General features: G+C 39.2%; 2 protein-coding genes across 3 annotated transcripts in view; one reads left to right on the top strand and one right to left on the bottom strand.

The window, feature by feature from the left end:
- Positions 1–394: 394 nt before the first annotated feature.
- Positions 395–17,715, bottom strand: tmem126a (transmembrane protein 126A). Its single transcript, XM_059964527.1, has 5 exons — positions 17,543–17,715; positions 17,232–17,350; positions 5,842–6,035; positions 5,291–5,405; positions 395–3,990 (listed from the first exon to the last, which is right to left on the bottom strand). The coding sequence occupies exons 1-5, from the start codon at positions 17,582–17,584 to the stop codon at positions 3,795–3,797; spliced, it is 666 nt and encodes a 221-aa protein (XP_059820510.1). The 5' UTR covers positions 17,585–17,715; the 3' UTR covers positions 395–3,794.
- Positions 17,716–17,842: 127 nt separating this feature from the next.
- The window catches only part of dlg2 (discs, large homolog 2 (Drosophila)), a 787,731-nt gene continuing 780,941 nt past the window's right edge, over positions 17,843–24,632 (top strand). For both annotated transcript variants that reach the window (XM_059964524.1, XM_059964523.1), the window contains exons 1-2: positions 17,843–17,975; positions 18,414–19,089. In XM_059964524.1, the coding sequence (XP_059820507.1) occupies positions 19,071–19,089 (19 nt within the window). In that variant the 5' untranslated portion in view covers positions 17,843–17,975; positions 18,414–19,070. The remainder of the gene's footprint in view (positions 17,976–18,413; positions 19,090–24,632) is intronic.

Below are 24,632 nucleotides of genomic sequence, written 5' to 3'. Positions count from 1 at the left end.
CAAAAACACATAACACATAAATTGCAGAGTCCTCTAAAGACAAGTCCAATCCACAAACTGCACCGATCAAACCGTTTCAAGACCCAAGACTCCTGCACCTTCCTCTGGCAGCAGTGAGAGGGGGAGGCAGTCTGGTCAAATGACTCTAAACACCCACCTGACTTCCACTCTCATCCTCGTTAATATCTATCTTGCTTGACGCTTTAATCAGTGAGTAACGGAGCTGATCGTGGGTTCAAGCTCAACAATTAGGCCACATACTCCACTCCCAACCATTCTGAGTTCCCTTGGAAATGACAAAAGTGCCAGATCACTCAGTTAGCCCAAAAACACATTATCAACAATTTATTCCTGAGCTGATAAGTGTTAGATAGATCAGGGCGAAAATGAGTGATGGATTGGGAGGGGAGGGTGGGGAGAGTTGAAACAGTGTAATAGGCTGGGAGGTGATTGGAAGCGATAAAGGGCTGCAGATGATGGACTTTAATGAGAAAGGAGAGCACAGAACAAATAAGGGAGGTGAGGTGGGCAGATGGGAATAGTGGGAAGTGGAGGAAACAGTTGGAGAACTGTGTTGGTGGTAGGCAGTTGGCGTGGGTGGAGGAAGGGAAAGAAACAGGATAATAGGGTGCATTGGGAATATGGGTGGGTTTAGAACTAGGTGGATTAGGAGGAGAGAAAAAAGTGACTTAATCTGATGTGTACTAAGAGCACCTTCATTGCACAAAATATTGGGTAAAGATGCTGCCATTCCTTTTCCTTTTCTGGACCACTAATCCTACCCCAATCCCACTTTAATCTTCCCACTTTCCCAAAAACCTTCCAGATTCTGCCACTTAACTATGGACTATTTATAATTATCCATTAGCCTCCCAAACTGCATGTTTTAGAGAGGTTGTAGGAAACTAGAACCTGGGAGATGTTGGCAGAGAACATCTGATATCAGGATTTAACCCAGGTCATTGGGCTGAGGAGATGAGTATACTAGCTGTGCCACATCTAGTCTGGTATTTAATATCTTTGTGGGAGCAGCTATACAATAATACAATATCAATCGATTTCACATCCATCTTTGGGTTGCATTTGTAAGGTAATATGATTTTAGGTAACATTATTTAGATATGTTATAGATCATGTTGGTATTTGAGAAATATTAATAGAAAACATATTTAGTACCATGTTTGTCTTTTACATAAGTGGATGCTTTTCTGGAAGTTGGAGTGATGGTACCAGCACTTGTACACAATTTGTCAATTTCAAAACCTTCACTATCAACTGCGACCCTGCACTCAATATCACCTGGTTGATCTGACACTTTTTCTTTTCTGAATCTCTGTCTCCACCTATGGAGGTAGACTTGTCATTGGCCTCATCTATAAACTCATCAGCTCCCACAGTTATCGCAACGATACCTCCTCCAGCCTGATTCCAGTAAGAATGTCATCCCTTTTTCTCAGTCTCCACTGCATCAGATTTCAAGATGAGGCATTCTGCTTCTGCAACATCCTCCTCCTTCAAGTTTCACCCCACCAGCCTCAGCATCCAACACATCTCTTTCATCATTTCTGAGGGTTTCAACACTATTCCACCACAATCACATCTTCCACTATTTCCCTCCCTTTCTGCTTTCCTCAGGACTCTTCTCATCACTCCCTATCCACCTTCCCCATCCCCTAGCAACTGCAGATGGGGCAACACCTGTCTCTTTACCACCAATCAGGAAACGAAACATTCTTCCATTTGAGGCAGAAGTTCACTTGCACCTCTTCCATTGGGTGTTCGTGATGTGGCTTCTCATACATTAGTAAAATCAAGCGTTCAATAGACTACTTTTACAGATCACCTGCGCTCTTTTCAAAGGGCATTTTGAGCTTTCAGATTTCAACTCTCATTTCAACGTCATTTCAACTCTCTTTCTTACTCTCACACTGACCTCTCCCATCTTTGCCTTCTCCATTGTTAAAGATAGGCCAAACATAAATTTATAAGACAATACACATCCTATTTTGGAAGCTTACAATCCAATGTTATGAATAATGATTTTTCCATTTTCGGGTAACCACACTATCGCTGCCTTGTTTCACCTATCACCTACCAATCTCTGTCCCAACACACCCTCTGCTTCCATCTTCCCATTATCCTGTTCCCATGTTGCTTTATGCTTTACTTCCTAGTCTAAATACTGGTAATATACTAACAATCTTCCTAGTCTTTATGCAGGGTCTTGACCAGAAGCATTGACATACACTGCTCATCTCCAAAGATGCTACTTGACCAGTGAGTTCTTCCAGCTTTTTGTTAACTCCATTCCTTCTTTGTATTAAAGACAGCATAAACATATTTTAATGTACTATGCAACTTGGAACTTGTTTAGAATTAATAGGAAGATGTTCACACATGTATATAAAATGCAAGATGTTTATCACTTTGCTTGTGTAGATTGCATTAATGTGCTGTTGTGAGTGGAGCTCGAAGAAATGCAGAAAGATACTTTTTAACAGAATGAAGAATATGAAGAATTCTTTTAACTTTTCATTTCATAACCAACCAGCAGGAAGAGAATGGTACTGGTTACTCAAAATATTTAATTTTCCAGATTGAATCCATAGTCAACCTGGAAATGTGAACAATTATATTAATTATTTTAATGTTCTTAATAAGTTGCATTAACTTTTGTTGTTTACACCTATACAAGTAACACTGGAATTACTGATACAAACAAAGAAAAAGACAAATATCTACTAGGCATTTTACATCTTTTGGCCATTGAGTTCTAGCATCTTTACCTTAGTTGTTGGCATTTTTCTTAAAACTTGGCTGATGGAGTATTGAAAAGATTTCAATATTATTATTTATCCATGTTATTCGTGGACATGACTACATTATAAATTAAATCTTCCAATATTTGCTTGCATTAACAGACGTTAAAAGTGTGAGATAAAATCTTTTACTCCAAGTTTCAGAACATGCACCAGTGCCATATTTAGTTCCGTATTTTATTTTTAAGTAGGTAGTTACTTTTAAGGCTGCCTGTGGAAAATCACCTTCAGAAAAATAAATGATCTTTAATTAGGTAATAACATTATGGAAAGTATTTATCTTAATTCAAAATCACAGACATGGGGGCAATAATTATTTAATCCAATGTCGGTGGTTTAATTTTAAATCTGTCTCTTTGACTGCTTGAATAATAATTGGAGCAGGCCAGTCACATTAGAGGAAAAAATGAGGAATTAATGACATTAATTTTTATAACACTGGTAGCTTCCTTGTTAACAATTCAACACCAATTGGTTTGGTAAAGATTTAACTGAGACTGAATAGAAAGCAAGGGATAGGGACTGTATTGCATTGACAAATGGGATCTGCAGAACAAGTCTCCCTCTTAGCTAAAGGGAAACTCAAAGTGAATATCACATTACAACAGAAATGTTTGTTTTACTAAATTTATTATATTACAAATTTAGAAATTTATTTCTCCATTACAGCAAGGAAACCAGCATTGCTTCTTTGAATTGTTTGATGATTGTACTAACAATGCAGGCTTTGGTTCACAACCAAGATTTTATTATATTACATGTTCACCTTTTGTGGATAGCAGAAAGTCGAAGTTACTTCCTTTGTCACTGATATAGCATTTAGTCGCCTTGAAACCATGGAGTATAAAAGATTGCTTGTCTTTTGATAAGAATTTAATTGATTGTACTGTTATTACTCAAATCATTAAAATTTATTAAACACCATTAATGCATGATAATATGCTATCAAATATTCAAGTTAAATATTTTCCTCCTTTAATGTTCGGGATCTATGTGGGACGGAGGAAGTTCAAGCATTTTCATGTAAATTGCATAGTGCTTGGAACTTAGGAAGAATCCAAACAGAGTCTGAAGGATTATCACATAGCTTATTTTTCTCTTAAATGGCTGACAAAGAGCAATCCAGAATCTTATTATATTTCCTTTTTCTGGCATAGGGCTTGTATTGTACCTGGAACAAAAACAAAATGGATTAAGAAAATAAGCTACTGAACACGTGTACATTTCAATTTAGAGAAGAAAAATATTCCTAAGTCTGGTTTAACAAATAAATACAGGGAAGCCCAATCTTCTGCAGATTGGAGCTAAAGAGGTGAACGAAAATATTGCAACATTTGCCAAATGCTAGTCCCAGTGTCTATGTAAATACTTAAATATAGTCTCTTCTACTTTGTCTTCCCCATCTATAGCCCAAGAGGCAAGTTACTTTAAAGCTTTTCTCAGCTCATGATGGTAGCTCCTGTTCTGTTGCAAGCATAATACATTTCTTGAATTTTATCCAATAATGGTTATTTTGTTTGGTTATTATGTCACGGTTGGCTTAAACAGTGCTTATATTAGCCTTCACATAATTAAACTTTTGCTCATTTACCCGGCATGTTTCCTGACTACTTTGACTAGTGGCATATTCTCAAACAATGGGATATACTTTCAAGATCAGGAGCCAGTAATTTAAAATGGAGGTACATTGAATGTTTTTCTCATAGTGGGTGGTGAATTTTTGGAATTCTTGCTCCAGAAATTTGTGGAGGCTAGTAAAAATAATTATTTATTAAAAATTATTAATTACAAATAATTGAAATGGAGAGATTATTTTGAAAAATTGGGGGACCTGTGGCTGTGGGAATCTGGCACAATCAGGAAAGAGCTGAGGCCAGTATAAATCAGCTCTGATCATACTGAATGGTAAAGAAGGATAGAAGGGCCACATGACCATTCCTGCTCCCATTTCCTTCTGTGCTTTTGATTTGTAGATGCTTGAGTTCACACTTGCTTATTATTTTCTATAGCCTGGAAAACAGTATTTCAATTACAATGGAACTTCAATTTACAGAGAAACAAAGAGTCCTGCACCACAGAAATACCATAGGACTACAAAAAAAGATCCAGCTTTGAAGAGGTGATTTTGCTGATTTTTTTTTATTTCCAGGGAAATCCTACTTGGATGATAAACCATCCGGAGATCATCTAACAACAGCAGAAGGAATCTCACTTTCTATATAGTGAGTTGGGAGGGGGTGGTCAAAGATACCTTAATTCGATTCAACTAATAGGATATTGTACAGGAGCATGTTTCTTTTCCATAATGAATGTTTGAAATGCTTATTTGCATTATAGCAAGTTAATTTTGATATTGGACTGAAAAATATTGCAATCAAACACATCCTTTGCTTGTAGGCAGAGGAGGTAACTACAGAATCAAATCAGTTATTACAAAAAGAAAGGTTTTATAATGGTATGGTTGTCCTTACCTTGTGGCAAGTCCAGCATTTATAGGCAAGGCCAAGAGAACAGGATATAAGCCTCCACCAAAAGATGCCACTAATCCTCCTCTAACTAGAGCACATGTGGGACAGTTTAGATCACCTAAACAAATAAATTAGTAACCGTTTAAACTTAACTACAAAATAGGTTGGTTTACAGCAACGATCTCAGCATTATTTTGAAGCAGTTGCTCAACTGATGCAGGCAATATATATCATTCTTTAATTGATGCCCCCGTCCCCGTCCCCATTCCCAAAGTTGCTAGTTTTCTCCTTTGTTTCCTTTCTTTATCCACCCCTCTTAGCCCACACAAAAAAAAGGGACATTGTATTATGAGAAATTTGTAACATAGTGCACATGTGTATATTGGTTAGAAATGGCAGTTTTTTCCTTTATTCAAAGCACAAATGTGAATCAAAATTATATTCGCACAAGACTGATAAAAATACCCCTGCACTAAAAATAGGAATATCTCAGAATAAAGTTTATTTTGAAAATATCTTTTAGTATTTTTAAATACACAACAGTCTTTACTAACCTGAAAGCAAAGGTTTTGATATAACAGCATTATACCCAGCTACGGTTGACAGGAATGGAAGGACTGCCATAGGCAAACTAGATGCAAAACGAGCCTGTGCAATATTGAGAGCTCTCCGAAAGAAACTGTTGGCAATTAAACCAGCAAGTGCTGAATTTATCCCAAGGTAGAAAGGTCCATAGACAAAAAATGTTCTGTAGATGAGGGAAAAAGAATAAACCTTTTTTTCATTTACAAATTTCAACTTTGAATAAGGTCAAAATGTATCACGTCTCACACTAATGATTAATATTTCTGAGAAAATAGCTAAGTTGGTTTATTACTGTCACACGTACCAATATACAATGAAAAACCTGTCTTGCATACTGTTCATATAAATTAATTCACTACCAAAAGGTCTTTTCGGGTATCCAGCATAAAGTGTAAAAGAGAGGCAAAAATGGATATCAGACCACTGCAAAGTAGAACTAGTGAGGTAATAATGGGTGACAAAGAAATGGCAGACAAACTTATTTTGAGTAATCTTCACTGTGGAAGACACCAGCAGTATGAAATTCGAGAGTGTCAGGGGCCGAAATGAGTGTAGTTGATATTACTAAGATGATGTTTGGAAAGCTGAAAGTTGATAATTCACCAAGACCAGATGAACTGCATTCCAGTGTTCTGAAAGAAGTAGCTGAAGCGATTGTGGAGTCAATAGTAGTGATCTTCCAAGAATCACTAGATTCCTAAGTCGATCCGGTTGACTGGAAAATTGCAAATGTCACTCCACTCTTTAAAAAGGGAGGAAGGGAAAAGACAGGAAGTTACAGGCCAATAAGCCTGAATTCAGTGGCTGGTAAGATGTTGGGAGTCCATTATTAAGTATGAGGTTTTGGGTACTTGGAGGCACATGATAAAATTGGCAAAGTGAACATGGTTTCCTTAAGGGGAAATCTTTCCTGATGAATCTGTTTGAATTATTTGAGGAAATAACAGGCAGGGCAGTCAAAAGAGAGTCAGTGGATGTCAGAAGGCCTTTGACAAGGTACCACATATGAGGGGTGATTGATAGGTTTGTGGCCTAAGATAGAAGGAGTCAATTTTAGAAAACCTAGCACATTTATTTTTCAACATAGTCCCCTCCTACATTTACACACTTAAGTCCAGCGGTCGTGGAGCATACGGATCTTGGCCCTCCAGGAAGTGTCCACAGACGGGTGATTGATAAGTTCGTGACCTAAGGTAGAGGAGACGAGTTATACAGTTCTCATTACATGCACATGCAGGTCAACTCTTTGAGTAATGATGCAGAAAGTTTGAAGTTAATAACTCATTGCCTTCTACCTTAAGCCACGAACTTATCAATCACCTCAGATGAGTTATTAACTCCAATTTAGAATCTCAACTGAGGGCTAGACCTATCCTTCTCCATAGTTATCTTGAAACTGATGGAATTATGATCACCAGATCTAAAGTGTTCCTGTGCAGATACTTCTCCCACCTGCCCTGTCTTGTTCCTAAACAGGAGATCCAATATTGTGCTCTCTCTGTTGGGACCTCTATATATATTGATTAAGGAAACTTTCCTAAGCACACTTGACAAACTCTATATCATCCATCCCTTTTACTGTATGGGAACTCAGTCAGTGTGTGGAAAGTTAAAATCACCTGCTGTCAGGTTATTTTTCTTGCAGCTGTCTAAATGCTGGGGATTATTGGGTGGTCTATAATATAATCTAATTAACATGTCATCCCTTTATAACCCCAGCTCCACTCGTACAACCTCAGTAGATGAGCCCGCCAGTATGAGCACTGCTGTGGCATTTTCTCGGACCAGAAATGTAACCCCTCCCCTTTTAAAGCCCAATTCAGTTTCTGTTACTGATCTTAAGCCATAAAGATAGAAGTAACTTGCTATTTCTTTTTTGCACTATTTATTTTTATTGTATTATGTCTTGCATTGTACTGCTGCTATGAAAAAAGTGATAATAAACCTGATTATGATTCAAAAATAGATGTGAATTGACATTATTGGGGAAACTATTGGACAATAGGTGAAACTGATTCTGTATCACTTCTATCAAGTTCAAAGTAAATTTATTTTCAAAGTACATATATGACACCATATACAATCTTGAGATTCATTTTCCAGCAGGCATTCTCAATAGATCTAAGAACCATAATAGAATTGGTGAAAGATTGCACCAGTGTACAATAGGCAATCCGTGCCAATACAAAAAGAAAATAATAATAATAAATATTGAGAACATGAGATGAAGAGACCTTGTGAGTGAGTCCATAGGTTGTGGGAACAGTTCAGTGCAGTTCTGTTAAGGGGTGGTCCCTGCCGATATAGAGTTCAGAGAAGTCACTGAATGCCACATTATTTTAAAAAGTGGATTGTTATCCCTATCTCCATTAAATAAATTGTTACAAATGAAGTTTATTTTGTTGTCTTCATTTTCGCATTTCGGTTCAACCATTTCTGGAACATTCTTTCAGCTAATTTTAATGTCTAAATCAACTATTTTTTTCCAGATATTATTCAAGAACTTTAATTGCTTAAAATCCAATATATAATTTAAATAAGTCTAAAAGATTATTCAATTCCTTCTGTTAATTTTCACTTAATATTACTCTACTAAATATATTTTCCTTCAGAATAAAATCTGGAATAAAAATTTCTTGCAAATGTCCAGCAGTTTAGCCAACATCAGTATAAACAGACCTAACATACAGTATCATAAATGATCAACTGTCTTCTTGTAAAATTCAAGTTTTATTGAGTTGTGCATTTATTATCAAAACTGGTTATTAATATATTGATGTATATTTGTGGTTGGCTATCTTCTAAAGAATGTCTTCATATGGCTTGTGCAGTGCAGAATAAATTTGGTCCAAGGACCTCCCTATACCCTAAATAATGGAATGCTTTCACTGAAAGAACAATTAGGTGATGTGAGAAGCTGAGAGGTAATTGGTGAAGAGGTAAAATGCTGAAGAAGGAATCCGATAGGAGGGGACAATAAACCATAACTAAATGGAAAGAGGTGCAAAATCAGAGGAAGGTAAAGGTGATGGGCAGATCCCCCAAGGACAAGCAAGGGGAAAGAGAAAGGCCAGAGGGATAAGGAAAAACAAAGGGGGGGGGGGGTTGAGAGAAGAACAGAGGATAGAGTTACTGGAAGTCAGAGAAATCAATCTTAATGCCATCAGGTTGGAGATTACCATGGCACTATATGAGATGTTGCTCCTCCAACAATTCAAAGTAAATTTATGGTCAAAGTACATATATGTCACGACCCTGAGATTAGGTTTGTTGCAGTAGAACAAAAAATGAAATTGAATCAATGGAAAAACTACAAAGACTAACAATCAAAGAGTGAAAGATAATAAAATGTGTAAATACAAAAAAAAAATCAGTAAATAAAGAAGCTGCAGAGGGTTGTAAATTTAGTCAGCTTCATCTTGGGTACTGGCCTACAAAGTACCCAGGACATCTTCAAGGAGCAGTGTCTCAGAAAGGGAGAGTCCATTATTAAGGAGCTTTAAGACCCAGGGCATGCCCCTTTTCTCACTGTTAGCATCAGGTAGGAGGTACAGAAGCCTGAAGGCACACACTCAGCGATTCAGGAACAGCTTCTCCTCTGCCGATTCCTAAATGGACATTGAATCCTTGGGCAATACCTCGCTTTTAAAATATATAGTATTTCTGCTTTTTGCACAATTTCCGTCTATTCAATATACGTATACTGTATAAAGAATACTGAGTAAGATTTACTTATTTATCATTATTTTATTTTTTCTTCAATTTTATGTATTGCATTGAACTGCTGCTACTAAGTTAACAAATTTCATGTCACATGCCAGTGATTCCGATAAATAAATAATACTGAGAACATGGGTTGTTGAGTCGTTGAACGTGAGATCATAGGTTGTGGAATCAGTTCAGCGTTGAGGTGAGTGAAGGTATCCACAGTGGTTCAGAGGCCTGATGGTTGAAGGGTAATAATTGTTCTTGAATCTGGTGGTGTGGGAACCAGCGCTCATGTACCTCCTTCCTGATGGCAGCAGTAAGAACACAACATGGCCTGGATAGTGGGGCCCTTGATGACCTGCGCTCACCCCATCATCTCACTGATGTAATAGAGTCCCTTGTCCTCACCTACCACACCAGCAGCCTCTGCAACAAACTCATTCTCCTCCTCAACTTCTGCTGTCTCCTCTACCACTAAACATAGCTTTAACGCCGCCCCCCCCCCATTTTCTGCAGGGATTGCTCCCTCCACGATTTCCTTGTCCATTTGTCCTTCCTCACTAGCAGTCTAAGTGCTGCATCTGCCCATATACCTCCTCCCTCACCTCCATTTGGGACCCCAAACAGTCCTTCCAGGTGATACAACACTTCACCTGCAAATCTGCTGAGGTCATATATTGTGTCCAGTGCTCCCAATGCAGCCTCCTTTACATTGGTGAGACATGTCATAAATTGGGGGACTGCTTCAACGAGCACCTCTTGTACCATCTGCACAAGCAGTGCTTCCTGGTGGCCAAACATTTTAATTCCAATTTCCATTCTGACGTGCCAATCCATGGCCTCAGGAATCTTTCCAGTCCTGATGAAGTGTCTTGGTCCGAAATGCTGTTTATTCCTCTGCATAAATGCTGCCTCACTTACTGAGTTCCTCCAGCTTTCTATGTGTGTTGCTCACCTGGAAGGACTGTCCAGATGGAGCTATTATGAAAGAAATTGCTTCTGGGGCGTCAACAATTAGCAGAAACTAACTGATAAATCAACTGTGGCAGAAGCATCATTAATCTGAAGTTCGTCACTTTATGAATTTCTTCTCATGGCAATGAATACACAAAAAGCTTTACAACGTTATGTTTCAGGAATGGGTACGGGCAAGTAGTCCTATGTTGTGGCTGGAGATCTGTGGATTCTACCAGAATTTGGCTTTGCTGCTTCTTTCAGGCTTGAGTTCTTTTCATTTATAGGGAGAACATTCGGTAGGCTCAATCAGGACATAACTGATTTTCTTCTATTAATGTACAAGAGTCAAATGTCATTGGAATAGTCAATGTACACTCAGTGGCCACTTTATTAAGTACACCTGCTCATTAATGCAAATTTCCAAACACACAATCATGTGGCAGCAACTCAATACATAAAAACATGCAGACATGGTCAAGAGATTCAGTTGTTGTTCAGACCAAACCTCAGAATGTGGAAGAAATGTGACTTAAGCAACTCTGACCATAGAGTGATTTTTGGTGCTAGATGGCATGGTTTGAGTACCTCAGAAATTGTTGATGTCCTGAGGCTTTTTACTCACAAACAGTTTCTAGAGTTTACAGAGAACGCTGCAAAGGAAAAAAAAAACAACACATCCAGTGAGTGGCAGTTCTGTGGGTAAAAATGCCTTGTTAATGAGAGGGGTCAGAAGAGAACGGCCAGACTGGTTCAAGTTGACAGAAAGGCGAAAATAACTGAAATAATCATGAGTAGTGTGCAGAAGGTCATCTCTTAATGCACATGTTGAGGCTTAAAGTGGATAGGCTACAGCAGCAGAAGTTTATGAACATACCTCCTATACCAAATAAAATAGCCACTGAGTGCATACTAATTCTCAATTACCCTTGGAACTTGTTGGAAAGCTGCATTATTGAATGTCTGCAGTCCAGTGAAGATACCCCCACAGTACCATTGGATGGAAAGGTCCAGGAGAGAGGAGTGGTAAAGTCGAGACAGTTGATGTCTCGTCGGCAGTTAGCAATGAAAAGATCCAGAGCAGGCAGCAGAGCAGGGTGTCCAGGAAGAGGAGCAGGGTTGAAGATGGCAGAAGGGGTCATCAGTGCCGGCTGGAGAGTCCTTGCCAAAGAAGTAGACATGGAGACGGAGAAGGCGAATGAAGAGCTCATTGTCATGGCAGGAGTGGAACTTACTGAGGTGTGGGTGCAGGGGGGCAAAGGTGAGGCCCTGAGGACAGAAAGTTCTGCCTCAGAGAGGGGAAGGTCAAAGGGAAAAAGAGGTTTGGTAGTGTCTGAGGAGAGGGAAGGGTTGGGGTTTTCAGGGAAGGTGGGGTGGGAAGAAGATGGAGTCTCCGAGGACCCAAGATCTGATGGTGGGACCCTGAGAAACATGGGACTGCGGGGTGGGGTAGTGGGGGAAGGGGAGACATGGGATCCCGGCCCGGCCTGGAGGTGCTGTCGGTCAAGATCCAGGCTGGAGTCCGAGTTGGAGGTTATAGAATAGGCACTTTGAAAGTGCCCAGAGTTGTTAGAACCTGCAATCATGGCAGTGGAGTCCAGGTTCTGAACCTGCTCAGGATAGTTAGAACCATTGAGGTTGGCAGCAGGGATTGTGGTCTGGGAGCATCTGTGCCTGCTGGCATTGGAGATGGCAGGTTCAGTAGTCTGTAGACAGGTGGTCTTCCAATTCTTGTTGGACGTGAGAAAGGCAAAGAACCAACTGGAAAGCTTTTCTGTTCTTTTAAAACCAGTTGGAAGTCTCTGAATTATAGAAAGGCACAGGCTAAAGAAAAAGTGGTAGCTGAAAAAGCATAGGAGATCCAGCAACCTGTGGATTATTACAACTTGTAAGGTTGCTTAAGTTGTCAAGACCAGCTATAGCCAAATTCTCAAGGGATTACACCATCGTGAGCCAAAAATCAAGGACACAAGGCCAGTTAATGCCACCATAGCTTAAGAGTTAGTGCAACGCTATTATAGCTCTGTACGTCTTTCCGTGGAATGTACGGGTTTTCTCCGGGTGCTCTGGTTTCCTCCCATAGTCCAATGATGTATCTGGTAGGTTAACTAGTCATTGTCCATTGTCCTGTGTTTGGGTTAGGGTTAAATTGGTGTTGTCAAAGGTTGCTGGGCAGCGTCGCTCAAAGGGCTGGAAGGACCTATTCAGCGCCGTTATCTCTAAATAAATAAATTCCCTGTTAACATCCACTGCAAGGTGTAATAAAGACTGTCAAAGCAGTGTCTTTACTCCACCCCACAGCACTAACTAGTTTAATCCTGTCAGTCTAAGGTGTGGACAAGAGTTGAAAAGATCCCATGTCAGCTGGAAATCAAAAAGACTCCAGGAGCAGATAACATTCCTGGGGAGGCTTCAAGCATACAACTACCACATTTGGGAACAGGATATGCCATGTACCTCAGAAGCAATAATTGTGATTTTCTTTTCCTTCAGGAAAGGAAGCAAATGTGTTAATTACAGAGGGGTCTACTTGCTATCTGCTGCAGAAAAATTGATTTCAAGGATTATTCCATGAATCGCAGTAGATATGATTTTTGCAAGCAAGACCACCAAGTAAAATGGAGAGAGCAGCATCAATACAGCCTTTTTTCAATGTAACAGAAACCTTTGTCTTTTGAAGGGAAATTATGAGAATTTTTCTCGAATTCGACTACTCTTAGTGGGAAGTAGTTCAACATCTGTTGCTTCAGTTCTAGAAACAAAGTCACTTCAATCTCAGTCATGGAACTGTAGTTCGTAAGCAATGCTTGCATTTGTACATACTGCTGCCAAGTCCAAGTCATTATTGACTCATCGTCTGTAGCAGAGAGACTGAGCAAAATGAAGTTCTACTACCAACTTGGCTGTGGCCCTAATGATAAAACTTCACAGACACTGAAAAACATGGACCAATTTCCATACTTTTGTAGGTATTTTTCAGCAAAAACAGAAAATGAAAGCAGATGCACTTTTCTATGACTCTATGACCCTTAAAAGATAAAAGCACTTGAAATCCACATTATGAATTTTTTAAGGATGTGGTGAGATTTTTCTGCCACTTTTTCAGGCAGAAAGATCCCCTTTTCCAAGGAAGTATTCCCCCCCACCAAAAACATTTTAATCTTTTTACTATGTAAGTCAGTTCTTCTCCCAATCTGTCTCCCGTATATGGCTCTTTAAATGAGCTGTAGATTTATACTCACAAGTCTATCTATTTATTCCTCTACAATTTCCCAAACCTTACCACATAATACAGTGGTTCCCAAAGTGGGCGATATTGCCCCCGACCCAAAAGGCGGTAGGAAGCGTTCAGTAGCAATGGCGGGGGGAGGGAGTGGAACTGAGGGACTGTAGGCTTAATTTAAGAAATGAATTACTTATTATAAGCATTTGAATCTAATAATTGATTAGATACTTTATTGATCCAAAAGGAAATTACAGTGTCACAATAAGAAATAAAAAAGTTACCTCAAACTGTGTAACGGGGGGGAGAGTGGTGTCATTCATTCCTGGATATTCTCTAGACTCATTATAGAGCCTAATGGCCACGGGCAAGAATGACCTCATACAGCGCTCTTTGGAGCAGTGCAATTGTTTTGGTCTATTATTAAAAGTGATCCTCCGTTCCGTCAAGGTGACATGCAGAGGGCTAGAAACATTTTCCAGAATTGCCAGGATTTTCCATAGTGTCCTTTGTTCTACCACAGCCTCCAGTGTGTCCAGTTTGGTTCCTATAACAGAACCAGCCTTTCTAATCAGTTTATTGAGCCTGTTGGCATCACCCGTGTTGATGCCATTGAACACCACTGTTCAGAAGATTATACAGGCAACAAAGGACAGGTAGAACATGTGAAGGAGAGGCTTGCATACTCCAAAGGACCTCAGTCTCCTCAGGAAGTAGAGGCAACTCTGGCCCTTCTTGTACACAGCCTTTGTGTTGATTACAATGAATGTGTAATCACCTCATCTCTTGCTAATTCAGCGCTCTCTTAGACTTTGATTGAAGTGCATTATGGCTGTTGAAAAGCAATGTGAAACTGCTGTACTTGGCATTTCATGAGAAATCTGGACTGAAGAAAAAAGTGCTATTTCTGGGCCCAGTCCATTTACTATTGTAGTGCAGTGTTTGCAAGTATGATTCCTGTACTCTAATTACACAGTGACGCACCTCTTGTGAATTACGATACGGTGCTTAACGGGATACAGCTCAGAATCTTTCATGTGGCCTTGATCACATTTCCCTAGCCCATGGCCCAATTTAGATATTGCTGCCCCAGCAGAGGCAGGTTTTGCCTGAACTATGATGATGTCATAACTTACCCCTTTATTGATCACAGCACAATGTTGGATTTAAACAATAGCCAACTGACCGTAGTTATCTTTCCATAACAAAAATGGCAGAAGCAAACTGAACAAACGAAATGTAGACATTTCCCCATTGTGTGGAAATGCTTTTCCAAATGAAGTAATGACATCCAAGCTCTATGAACACTTGAAGAGAATACACTCAAATAAAGCAACCAAGAAGCTGGCTTATTTTCAATTACTTTGTGAAAGCCTTCAAAGATAAAAAAAACACTTCAAAACATGCTTGACAGATTTTGCAGCAAAAGAGTTATGTTTGCATGCTTCATTCAACATCTCATTGCTCAATGACAAATCTGGACAGCCCCATACAATTGGAGAACTGACTCAGACCCAGGTAAAACAAAAAGTTCTGAGTATGGTTTCATACAAGTCATCAGATCAAATAATTAAAACAATTCTGCTCAGCGACAATTCTGTTCATGGGTGAGTAGTTAGGGTCTGAGAATGGTAGATTCTTAGGATCTATGCAGCATACTTTGGACAATAAAATCTGCTCTGCAGTTGAATGAGCCAACTTTGCCAGGCAATGAACCTCTGCTGCTTAGTTGGCTTCATGAAATATAAAAGCACGGGTTAAGAGTTATTATTTATAAGAGGACTCAAAAGATAACAAAGGGGAAGTCAATAGTTCGGGCAATTTTTCAGAGAAGGACATTCCGATCACCAACATTCTTGCTTGTGCAACAGATGAGACATCATCAATGATAGCATGCCACCAGGAAGTTGCTACTTTTTCGAAAAATGCTATACCTAACATATTTACCATTCACTGTATAATTCACAGATAACATAATGTCGCAAAATAACCCAAGTCAGCAGTTGCACAAATCACAGTGGTGAATAAAATCAAGTCCCATGTTCTCAATTCTTGACTATTTCGAGAGCTTCATACTGAGAACGATGTACAGTCTGAATGCTTGCTGTTGCACTCAGAAGTCAGATGGCTTTCAGGAAACTGTGATAAAATTCTTTGATGACTCAATTGCTTCATTCAGTAATCAAGAATATTAGGCATGACATTGCTTATTTGTCAGAATTATTTTGTAAAGTTTAATGGTCAATCTTGAATTGTAAGGAAAGAGAGTGTCCTTGTAACTCTTTATTGTACCGCCAAATTTTTTGGAAGAGTAGCTGTCTGTCTGTCTAGGTACCATATCCAATGCCAACGTTAGTGACCACGGTTTTCCATACAGATCTATCTCTTGTTCTTTGGATGACTTCCATTTCCTCAATGTGTAGCCACCTGGCTAGGCTTCTGATGTACATAAGCCAAGGTCTTCCTCTAGGTTTGCTCCCCTCGATCTTTCCAGAGAGTACGAGTTTTTCTAGTTCATCTTTCCATATGATGTGTCCGAGGAACCTGAGTTGTCTTTCTCTTATTGTTGGTATTAGAGATCTAACTGCTTGGGCTCTTCTGAGAACTTCTTCATTTGATGTGTGTGTGGTCCATGATATTTTTAACATTCTCCTGTAGAACCAAAATTCAGCTGCTTATAGTCTTTTTTATTGCTGGGGAAACGGTCTAGCGTTCACTTCCATAAGTCAGGATAGAATAAATGTAGCACTGCAGTATTCTGTTTTTAGTTTACATGCTCATCTTTCTGTCTGTTAACATAGTCTTCATTTTCTGGAAAGCTTCTTTCGCCATTGCTATTCTGTATTTGATATCTGTGTTGCACCTGCCATCACTTGTTATTTGGCTGCCAAGATATCTGAATTTGTTAATTTGTTTGATGTTTCTATTTCCGATCTTGATCACACATTGTGGGATGTTTGTCTTTCTGGAGATGACCATGCTTTCTGTCTTCTTGAGATACAGAAAAGTTACCTATCCATCATTCCTTGAAATTGCTTATCGAGTGATAAAAGCTGTCTGGCGAAACTGAAGAAATCTCTCATAGATGGCCCACCATCACTAGCTCCAATTGGTACAATGTCCAAGGAAAAATTATTCATCTGCATTTCAGGAATGAATTCAATCAAAAATATCATACTAAATCAGAGAAAGCATAATTCATGCAGGTGGAGTGGAGGCTTCAGCATTGAGACTTAAGACACTGCTGCCCAGGAAAGGACTAACTTTTTAGTACAAAGGAAGGCTTAGTTAAGGTGTCTTTCCTCAAACAAAATTACTCAAGTCACAAGCTACATATATACTATTAGAAAAGGTAAATCAACCACCATTTTGTATTAAAAAAAACATTTAACACCATTATAGTATTATAGTGAGGCAATTGTTATTACATCACTCACCGTTAAACATTTTGGTGGATAGGGATAAGCTACTCACCTGTCTAATTCTGGAAGGCGCTCAAACCGTTCAAGGAGCATTTCCATCACATTTGAGCTGGGATTCTTATTTTGATGATCTTGTGTAAACAACGTACCGCTGTTTGCCATTCTCGTCGCCTACAATTTTTTATGACTTAAAATTAGAAATGTATCTTTATCTATTCCAAATGGCGTCAGACTGCAAAGCATCCCGAGCATGCAAACAATGTACAAACATATACAGCGACAGAGTAACATCAAATATATCCAAATAGTAAAAGTGCCGCAGTTTCATCAATTAGCAACATCATAATATCATTTGTAAAATACCTGAGTAAGATCTTCTAACTTCAACTGCGAAGAAGTGGACATTTGCTGAAGAACTTCACTGTTGTTTGATATCAAAACATAAGATAAACTATCTAAAAACGTTTGTTTGCTATTAGCCCAACAACCCTGGGCGCAGACATATTGATCACCTGACCGATTTACTTTCTCCTTTCGCTCCCGCCTTCCCGAGCAAAGACAACGGAAGACCCGCCCCCTTCCGCGCCTCCAATTGGCTGAGTCTGCGCACCCTGCCAGTTCTGGCATTTGAATGGTAGGTTCAAATGCTACTCAACGGCGGCGCAAGCTTTTTCCGTTACCGGGGAAATTGTGCGGCCACTGCGCGAGAATTAGATGGAAACCGGAGGCGGGGAGCCGGCAAAGCCCCTTGTACAAGCTTTGGCCGATTTATTAGAGTAGTATTTTTCACTGAGAGGTGCGTTTAAAAATCATTCAATGTATTATACCTACTGAAGCTGAAGGGAAAATATAATCATGAATAAACATACTCGGCAGGTGTCGCACTGCCTATATTTTGGCCCTTGAGTACGAGGCTGGTGTTGAAGCTGCACCCGTTGAACCGGGACCTCAAAACACCTGATCTGAACTGGAATTTATTTCCCCACCACCACCTTCTTCGCGTGTATTGCTTTTGAATATGTTACCTGTTATAATCTTCGATGGGAATTGACCTTCGTTATTTGTAGAATAATTCTGAAATGGGATTCATCGCTGAGTTACTCCCAATTTTCTAGCGTTTTAGGATAGTAGTAATCATTTGTGAAGATAGTTCTCGTGTTTCCAGCCCCTTATCTATGTTTTTCGGAAATATTTATTTATTGTTTGATTCATTTTTAAAACGTCTTCCAAACAGTTGCACAGGATGGTGGGCAACAGTCGCCAGGAACAGCTCCGTCCAGGAATGAGAAATTGATGCGAAAATAATACAGGATGTATCACTTTGGATATTGGGGTGCTTGGCGCGGGCTGGTTCGAGTCGCTGTTTCCTCCGGTACATCTTCACTCCTGGCTCTGTGTCTCAGTGCATCACCACCCGCCTGCAAACCGTAACACGCTGTTAAAAGAAGTACTTTCTCTTGTCTGGAAAGGAATTACATTGTGTGATCTTTGAACATATCGATTTGGATGTTAAATATTGCGAAGACTGTCTTTCTCTTTAGGAAAACGAAATGTGAAATCCTACTGAGTTTGGACTGGAATGAATTATCATAATATAAGCACCTGGAAATTGTTTCTTTCAAATTTTTAAATAGTGTCTTTTTGAAGTTTTGGTCGGGATTTTCTGGATGTATGTATGTGTGTGTGTTTGAGAGAGAGGCGTGTTTCGATTAATTAGTACATGGTCATTGGGCTTTCGTTACGAAGTTGGTTTAACTATGACGGTGATGTGACTGCAATTTGATGGGAGTGAGAAGAGGAATAAACGAACTGTGTTGGGTCTCAGCATCTCGACAACTGGAGAAAATTAGTGTCAATAAAAAAAACTAACTCCGCACTCCGAGGGGGAAAGATGCCAGTGAATAAACGAGGTGAGTTGTGTTTAATGTCACCGTGATTCGTGTGCGTTAAACTTCGAAGCTTCGTGAGTCTGATCGCCAATATGTCTAATGCAATCACTTTAATCCCGACTGGGGCATAGGCCGCTGACAGCAGCTCGCTAGAATCCTCTGTCGTGGCCCAGTTTTTCAAGTTATCCCAGGTGTAGTGCATTTCTCCTTCTTCCCCTAGGGTTGAGGACTTTGGAACTTCTATTGGCATTTCTGCCCCATGCCCAATTCTCTTTGCACAGCTGAGCTTGGGGTCGTCCATGGCGGAGTGATCCAGATAAACTCAACCCGATAATTGCTTAAAATATGAAGTTCCATAACAGGGTTCTTCAACTGAAAAGGAAATTTTGCTTAAGATACCGATTGCTAATTTCCAATTAAACGATTAAATTCACAGTATTGCAAAGAATAATCTTTTTTGCTATTTTAGTGTTCTATTAGCGCTGAGAGCTTTTATTTTCTCTTTGCTTATCTAATGTACACTAAGTAAGAGGAAAAACAATGTTTCTCCCAAGTTAAATAATTTAATTGCACATCTGTATGCTTATAAGCGTGTATACAGTTTCAAATTTTGTAGGGTTTGGATAGATATACCGATAAACTGTTTCAGTGCCTCCTAGTCTGATCAAAATAACCAGTTGCTTTTAAAAGCCTAAATGTTGATGAGTTTCTGGGTTTGTGTTCATGCTTTTGAACAATATGGGTGTTCTTTATATAGATATAATGAAATATTTTAGAATCAGCTCTTTATTTTGAATTCAGAAAGTTACCTATCTACAGTATCTTGCTTGGATTGCAGCTGCTGAGTACAGATGGATGTACAATAACCAATATAAAAAAATTGAACAGCCCACTGAGTTGAAGCAAGTTATTGAACACAGGTGGAGCCCCACTGCATGTATGGCATCAGTTCTTATGCTTTAGAAAAAAATGTATACTGTTTACATTTCCCAGGGCTCAGCACCTTGTGGAATTTCAGTTATTTAATTTTTGCTCTTCATTCACCACATTTTTGCAGCTAATGACAAAATCCAATTTGTATTGTCACCCAAGTTCCCAATATCACTTTCCCTCTACAACTGTCCTTGGCACATCGTCCAAATCAGGTTTGACTGGACCACACAAAATATTCTTGTCATTAACCAAACATTCACAATATTCCTGCGTTGAAACTAGTTTCCTTTTGTCTTCACCTTCACCTGACTGACTTCCCTTATTTTTTGTGAAATTTCCAGGTCTCTTGTACCAGAAATCTGTTTTGAGTTTCTCCATTTTTATTTCTGATGTGAAATGTGACATAAGCAAAGACATTTCTGCCTATCTTGGCTTTCAAAGGGAACTGGATAAAAACATCTGGTGTGAAAATTATTTGCAGTGCAAATAATTGTGGAGAAAGGGCACCTGGATGGAATTAGAGCAATCTGGTAGTGATCCAATGGAGTGAATGGCTTCCGTATTTACTGTAATTATTCTAGATTCTTGTGCGAGGCTCTACTTGAATCCTTTCAATTCAACTTTCTCAATGCCATGGTACAGAAGCAGACTTAAAGTTGCTGTTGGTCTCTTGATTGTTTAACAAATATATCAATTCTTCCTTGTCCTTCTCAACTTGTCTGCAGCTTATTTCATAGTTTGAGCATCACCCTCATCAAATTCCTTGTACTGTCAGAAAGTGAATGGGATAATAGTTGTGATTCCTTACTTTCTTTACTAGTTTTAAAGCCAGAGTCTTAAACCTTGTTCTGTAATGGTTTCATTTCAAGTGAGTGTCCCACTAGCTTTGATTTGTTCTTGGCTTTTTCTCATGTTTGTAAATCCTGCTAAGAGCTGCCTGGATAAATGAGGGAAGCAGAAGATGGTGATCCTTAGATTGGTGTTAGAAAGGCTATTGGAGAGGGTTTGAGAGACAGTCTAACTGCATTAAAGTAATGACAAGGTTGGATAGGCAGGTATGGACTTTAACAAGGGCTTTTTATGAGCTACATAGTGGGATGGTGTTCTTCATTACGTTAGGTGCTTTCTGAAGCGGTAAGAGCTGTAACCAGGGTGAATGAAAGGGGAGGGGTGCTGGTTTGTGTGATGGAATAGATTGAATTCCCAAATCTCTACGATTTATTGTATTGGCCAGAGCAGCTGCTGTGCCAAGCTGAGATTTATCTAGATAGGATGTGTTCTGTAGTGCATCTGTAAAAATTGGCGAGTCATCAGGGACATGCTGAGTTGTTTTAGACCTCTGAGGAAATAAGTCCAGGTGTGATTTCTTAACCATAATGGCCTTGTGGCTGGACCAGGGCACATTGGTGATATTTGCACTTCAGAACCTGATGCTGTCAACCAAATCCACCTTAGGGTGTGAACTCCACCCACCTTCCTGAAGTCAATGACCAGCTCCTTCATTTTGCTAACATTGAGGAAGAAGTTGCCTTCATACTATGGCACTAGACAAATTGAGTTATTGCAGAATCTGGTCACTGAGTGTCATGAGTTTAAAGCAATCAATTAGACTCTAAGAAAAGTAACTTTATTTTAGTGCATTTTTATACAATATCAGCTGGTCATATGGGATCTGTGGAAGAGAAACATTTAATATTCAATATTTTTCATCAGACATTGTTTAAATTTAATACGCGCACACCTGGATTGCCTTAACAGTTGCTGACACATAGGCTTATTAGATTGAGATGTCTTTGACTTGAATAAATGTAGAAGAATACTTGAACCTTATTAAAAAAAAAAATCTGTCAAAACACAATGGCATTTGTACATCCATATCAGTGCAATCATGAAGGAAATAAGCTTGTAATTGTCTTTTTTTTTCTCGGGTACTTCTTTCCATTGCAATCAATGGGCCTCCTGAGCTTGCATAGGATTAATTCAGTTAATTGGGGTGATTTCCCAGTTTAAGTGGTGGAAAATCTGTTAAGAATTGGATTCCATGAGTCCAGGGAGAATGCAGGTGCCCCACAGTCAAGAATAGGCTGAATGGAAATTCAGGACATTCATCTTTAGTTAATAGACACTTGTTTCAAGCTGAACTCATGTTTGAAATTAGTTCAATTTAATGTTTCATAGTCATAATTTTAAATTGGAGCAAAGTAGGAGGGGGAAGGTACATGAAGTAATTTTTATTAAGTCGCAGAGGACAGTCATGAGGAATGGTGTCTACATAATGGAAATGGATTTTCAAAGTGGGTAAGAAGCATGAATAGCTTAGGATAATAAAAGTAGTTTTCAAAGTCTGCAAGTTATCCTTGTAATTAAATGTGAAGCAAATGAATAAGGATGCTCATCAATTTAAATGCCACTGTCCTTCCTCTATGAAATATCACCAAGATTTTTTTTGCTGCAAAGGAAAGAGGTTGAAATTTGGTGCTTGGGATAGTGGTAATCTGTTAAATTGTTGTTTCAAGTTTGCTTTGAGTATCTTTAGAAGTTTACAATGGGAAGTATTTTACAACCTGGATGATACCAGAAGATGTTGCATCTTTCGTCCTTGCACAGGAAGATGCAAGTGTAGTGGATAAGTAAACCAAGGCATCACAAGAAATGCAGTGTTTCAGGAAACAGGAAGAGGGAAAAGGAAGATGTTTCTTTTGAATGATAAAGATGTAAAATGGAAGTTGTAATAGTAAGGGAAAAAAGTGAGCCTGATGATGGCACTGAGAAGTAGGCAATCAGCATAGAAATGGGCCCTTTGGTTTATCCTGTCCATGCTGATTATCAAATATCCCAATGCTATTCCCATTTATTAGCAATTGGTTCATAACCTATGTCTGAAATAAGACTTGCAAAGATTCATGTGCTTTGGGTGAAGGAATTTCTCATTTCAATCCTGGATAGTCATTGCTTCATTTTCAGATTGCATCCCTGGGTCCAAGACATCCCAGTTACGAGAAATGTCACCTGACTTGATCTTATCTAGCTCAGTTGAAAAGTTAAATGTTTCAGTGAGCTCCATAAAACTTGAGTAAAGATCCAAACTGCTTGAGCACCACTCATGACAAACTCACCAGCCCATGAATTAATCTAATGTATTTTCATTGCAAGTATAACTAGACATTTACACGAATATTCAGCCATGCTCTCACCAAAGCCCAATATAAATGGAGGGACTCATTTTCTTTGATAGTAAAGGCCAAAATAGCATTTTAGACCGCAAGATATGAGAGCAATATTAGGCTATTCAACCCATCAAGTCTGTTCTGCCATTCTATCATGATTGATCCTGGATCCTACTCAACTCCATACACCTGCCTTCTTGGCATATCCTTTGATCCCCTGACAGATCAGGAAACTGTCAACATCCACCTTAAATATACCCACGGACTTAGCCTCCACCACAGTCTGTGGCAGAACATTCCAGATCCACTACCCTCTGGCTAAAAAATAAATTCTACCTTGCCTCTGTTCTATAAGGTTGTCCCTCAATTTTGAGGCTGTCCCCTCTAGTTTTGGATATACCCAACATCAGAAACATCCTCTCCATGTCCACCCTATCTAACCCTTTCAACAATTGGTAGGTTTCAATGAGATGCCCCGGCATTCTTCTAAATTTCAGTGAGTACAGGCTCAAAGCTGCCAAACACTCCTCATATGTTAACCCCTTCATTCCTGAAATTATCCTCGATATTCTCTTCAATGACAACATATCCTTTGGGATATGAGGTCCAAAACTATTGACTGTACTTCAAGTGTGGCCTGACTTGTGGCATTAAAGGCTTAGCATCATCTCCTTGTGTTTATATTCTATTCCTCCTGAAATAAATGCCAGCATTATATTTGCTACCTTTATCATAGACTGAACCTGTAAGTTAACCTTCTGGGAGTCTTGCATGAGGACTCCTAAGTCCCTCTGCATCTCTGATGTTTGAACCTTCTCCCTGTTTAGATAATAGTTTGTAGTATTATTCCTTTTACCAAAATGCATCATCATACATTTCCCAACACTATTCCATCTGCCATTTTTTGCTCATTCTTCCAATTTGTCTTAAGTCCTGCTGCATTGCATTACTTTCTCAGCACTACCTACCCCTCCACCTATCTTTGTATCATCCATAAACTTTGCCACAAAGCCATCAATTCCATTATCCAAATCATTGATAAGCAATGTGAAAGATAGTGGTCCCAATTCTGACCCCTGAGGAACACCACTAGTCACTGGTAGCCAACCAGAAAATGCCCCGTTTATTCTTCCTCACTGCCTCCTGGCTGTCAGCCATTTCTCAATCCATGCCAATATCTTTTCTGAATGCCATAGGATTTAAATAGCCTCATGTTTAAATCCTAAACATGCCTTCTGAAAATCCAAATAAATTGCATCTACTGCCTCTCGTTTGTCCACTCTGCTTGTTGCTTCCTCAAAGAACTCTTATTTGTCAGGCTAGATTTCCCTTTGCAGAAACCATGTTGACCTTGGCTTATCATTTGTCTCCAAGTACCCCAAAACCTCATCCTTAATAGACTCCACTTTCCCAACCACTGTTATTCTAACTGGCCTATAATTTCCTTTCTTCCTTGCCTTCCTC

This window comes from Hypanus sabinus, chromosome 3, assembly GCF_030144855.1.
Source record: "Hypanus sabinus isolate sHypSab1 chromosome 3, sHypSab1.hap1, whole genome shotgun sequence".
NCBI lineage: Eukaryota > Metazoa > Chordata > Chondrichthyes > Myliobatiformes > Dasyatidae > Hypanus > Hypanus sabinus.
This window is presented reverse-complemented; position numbering and strand designations above follow the sequence as displayed.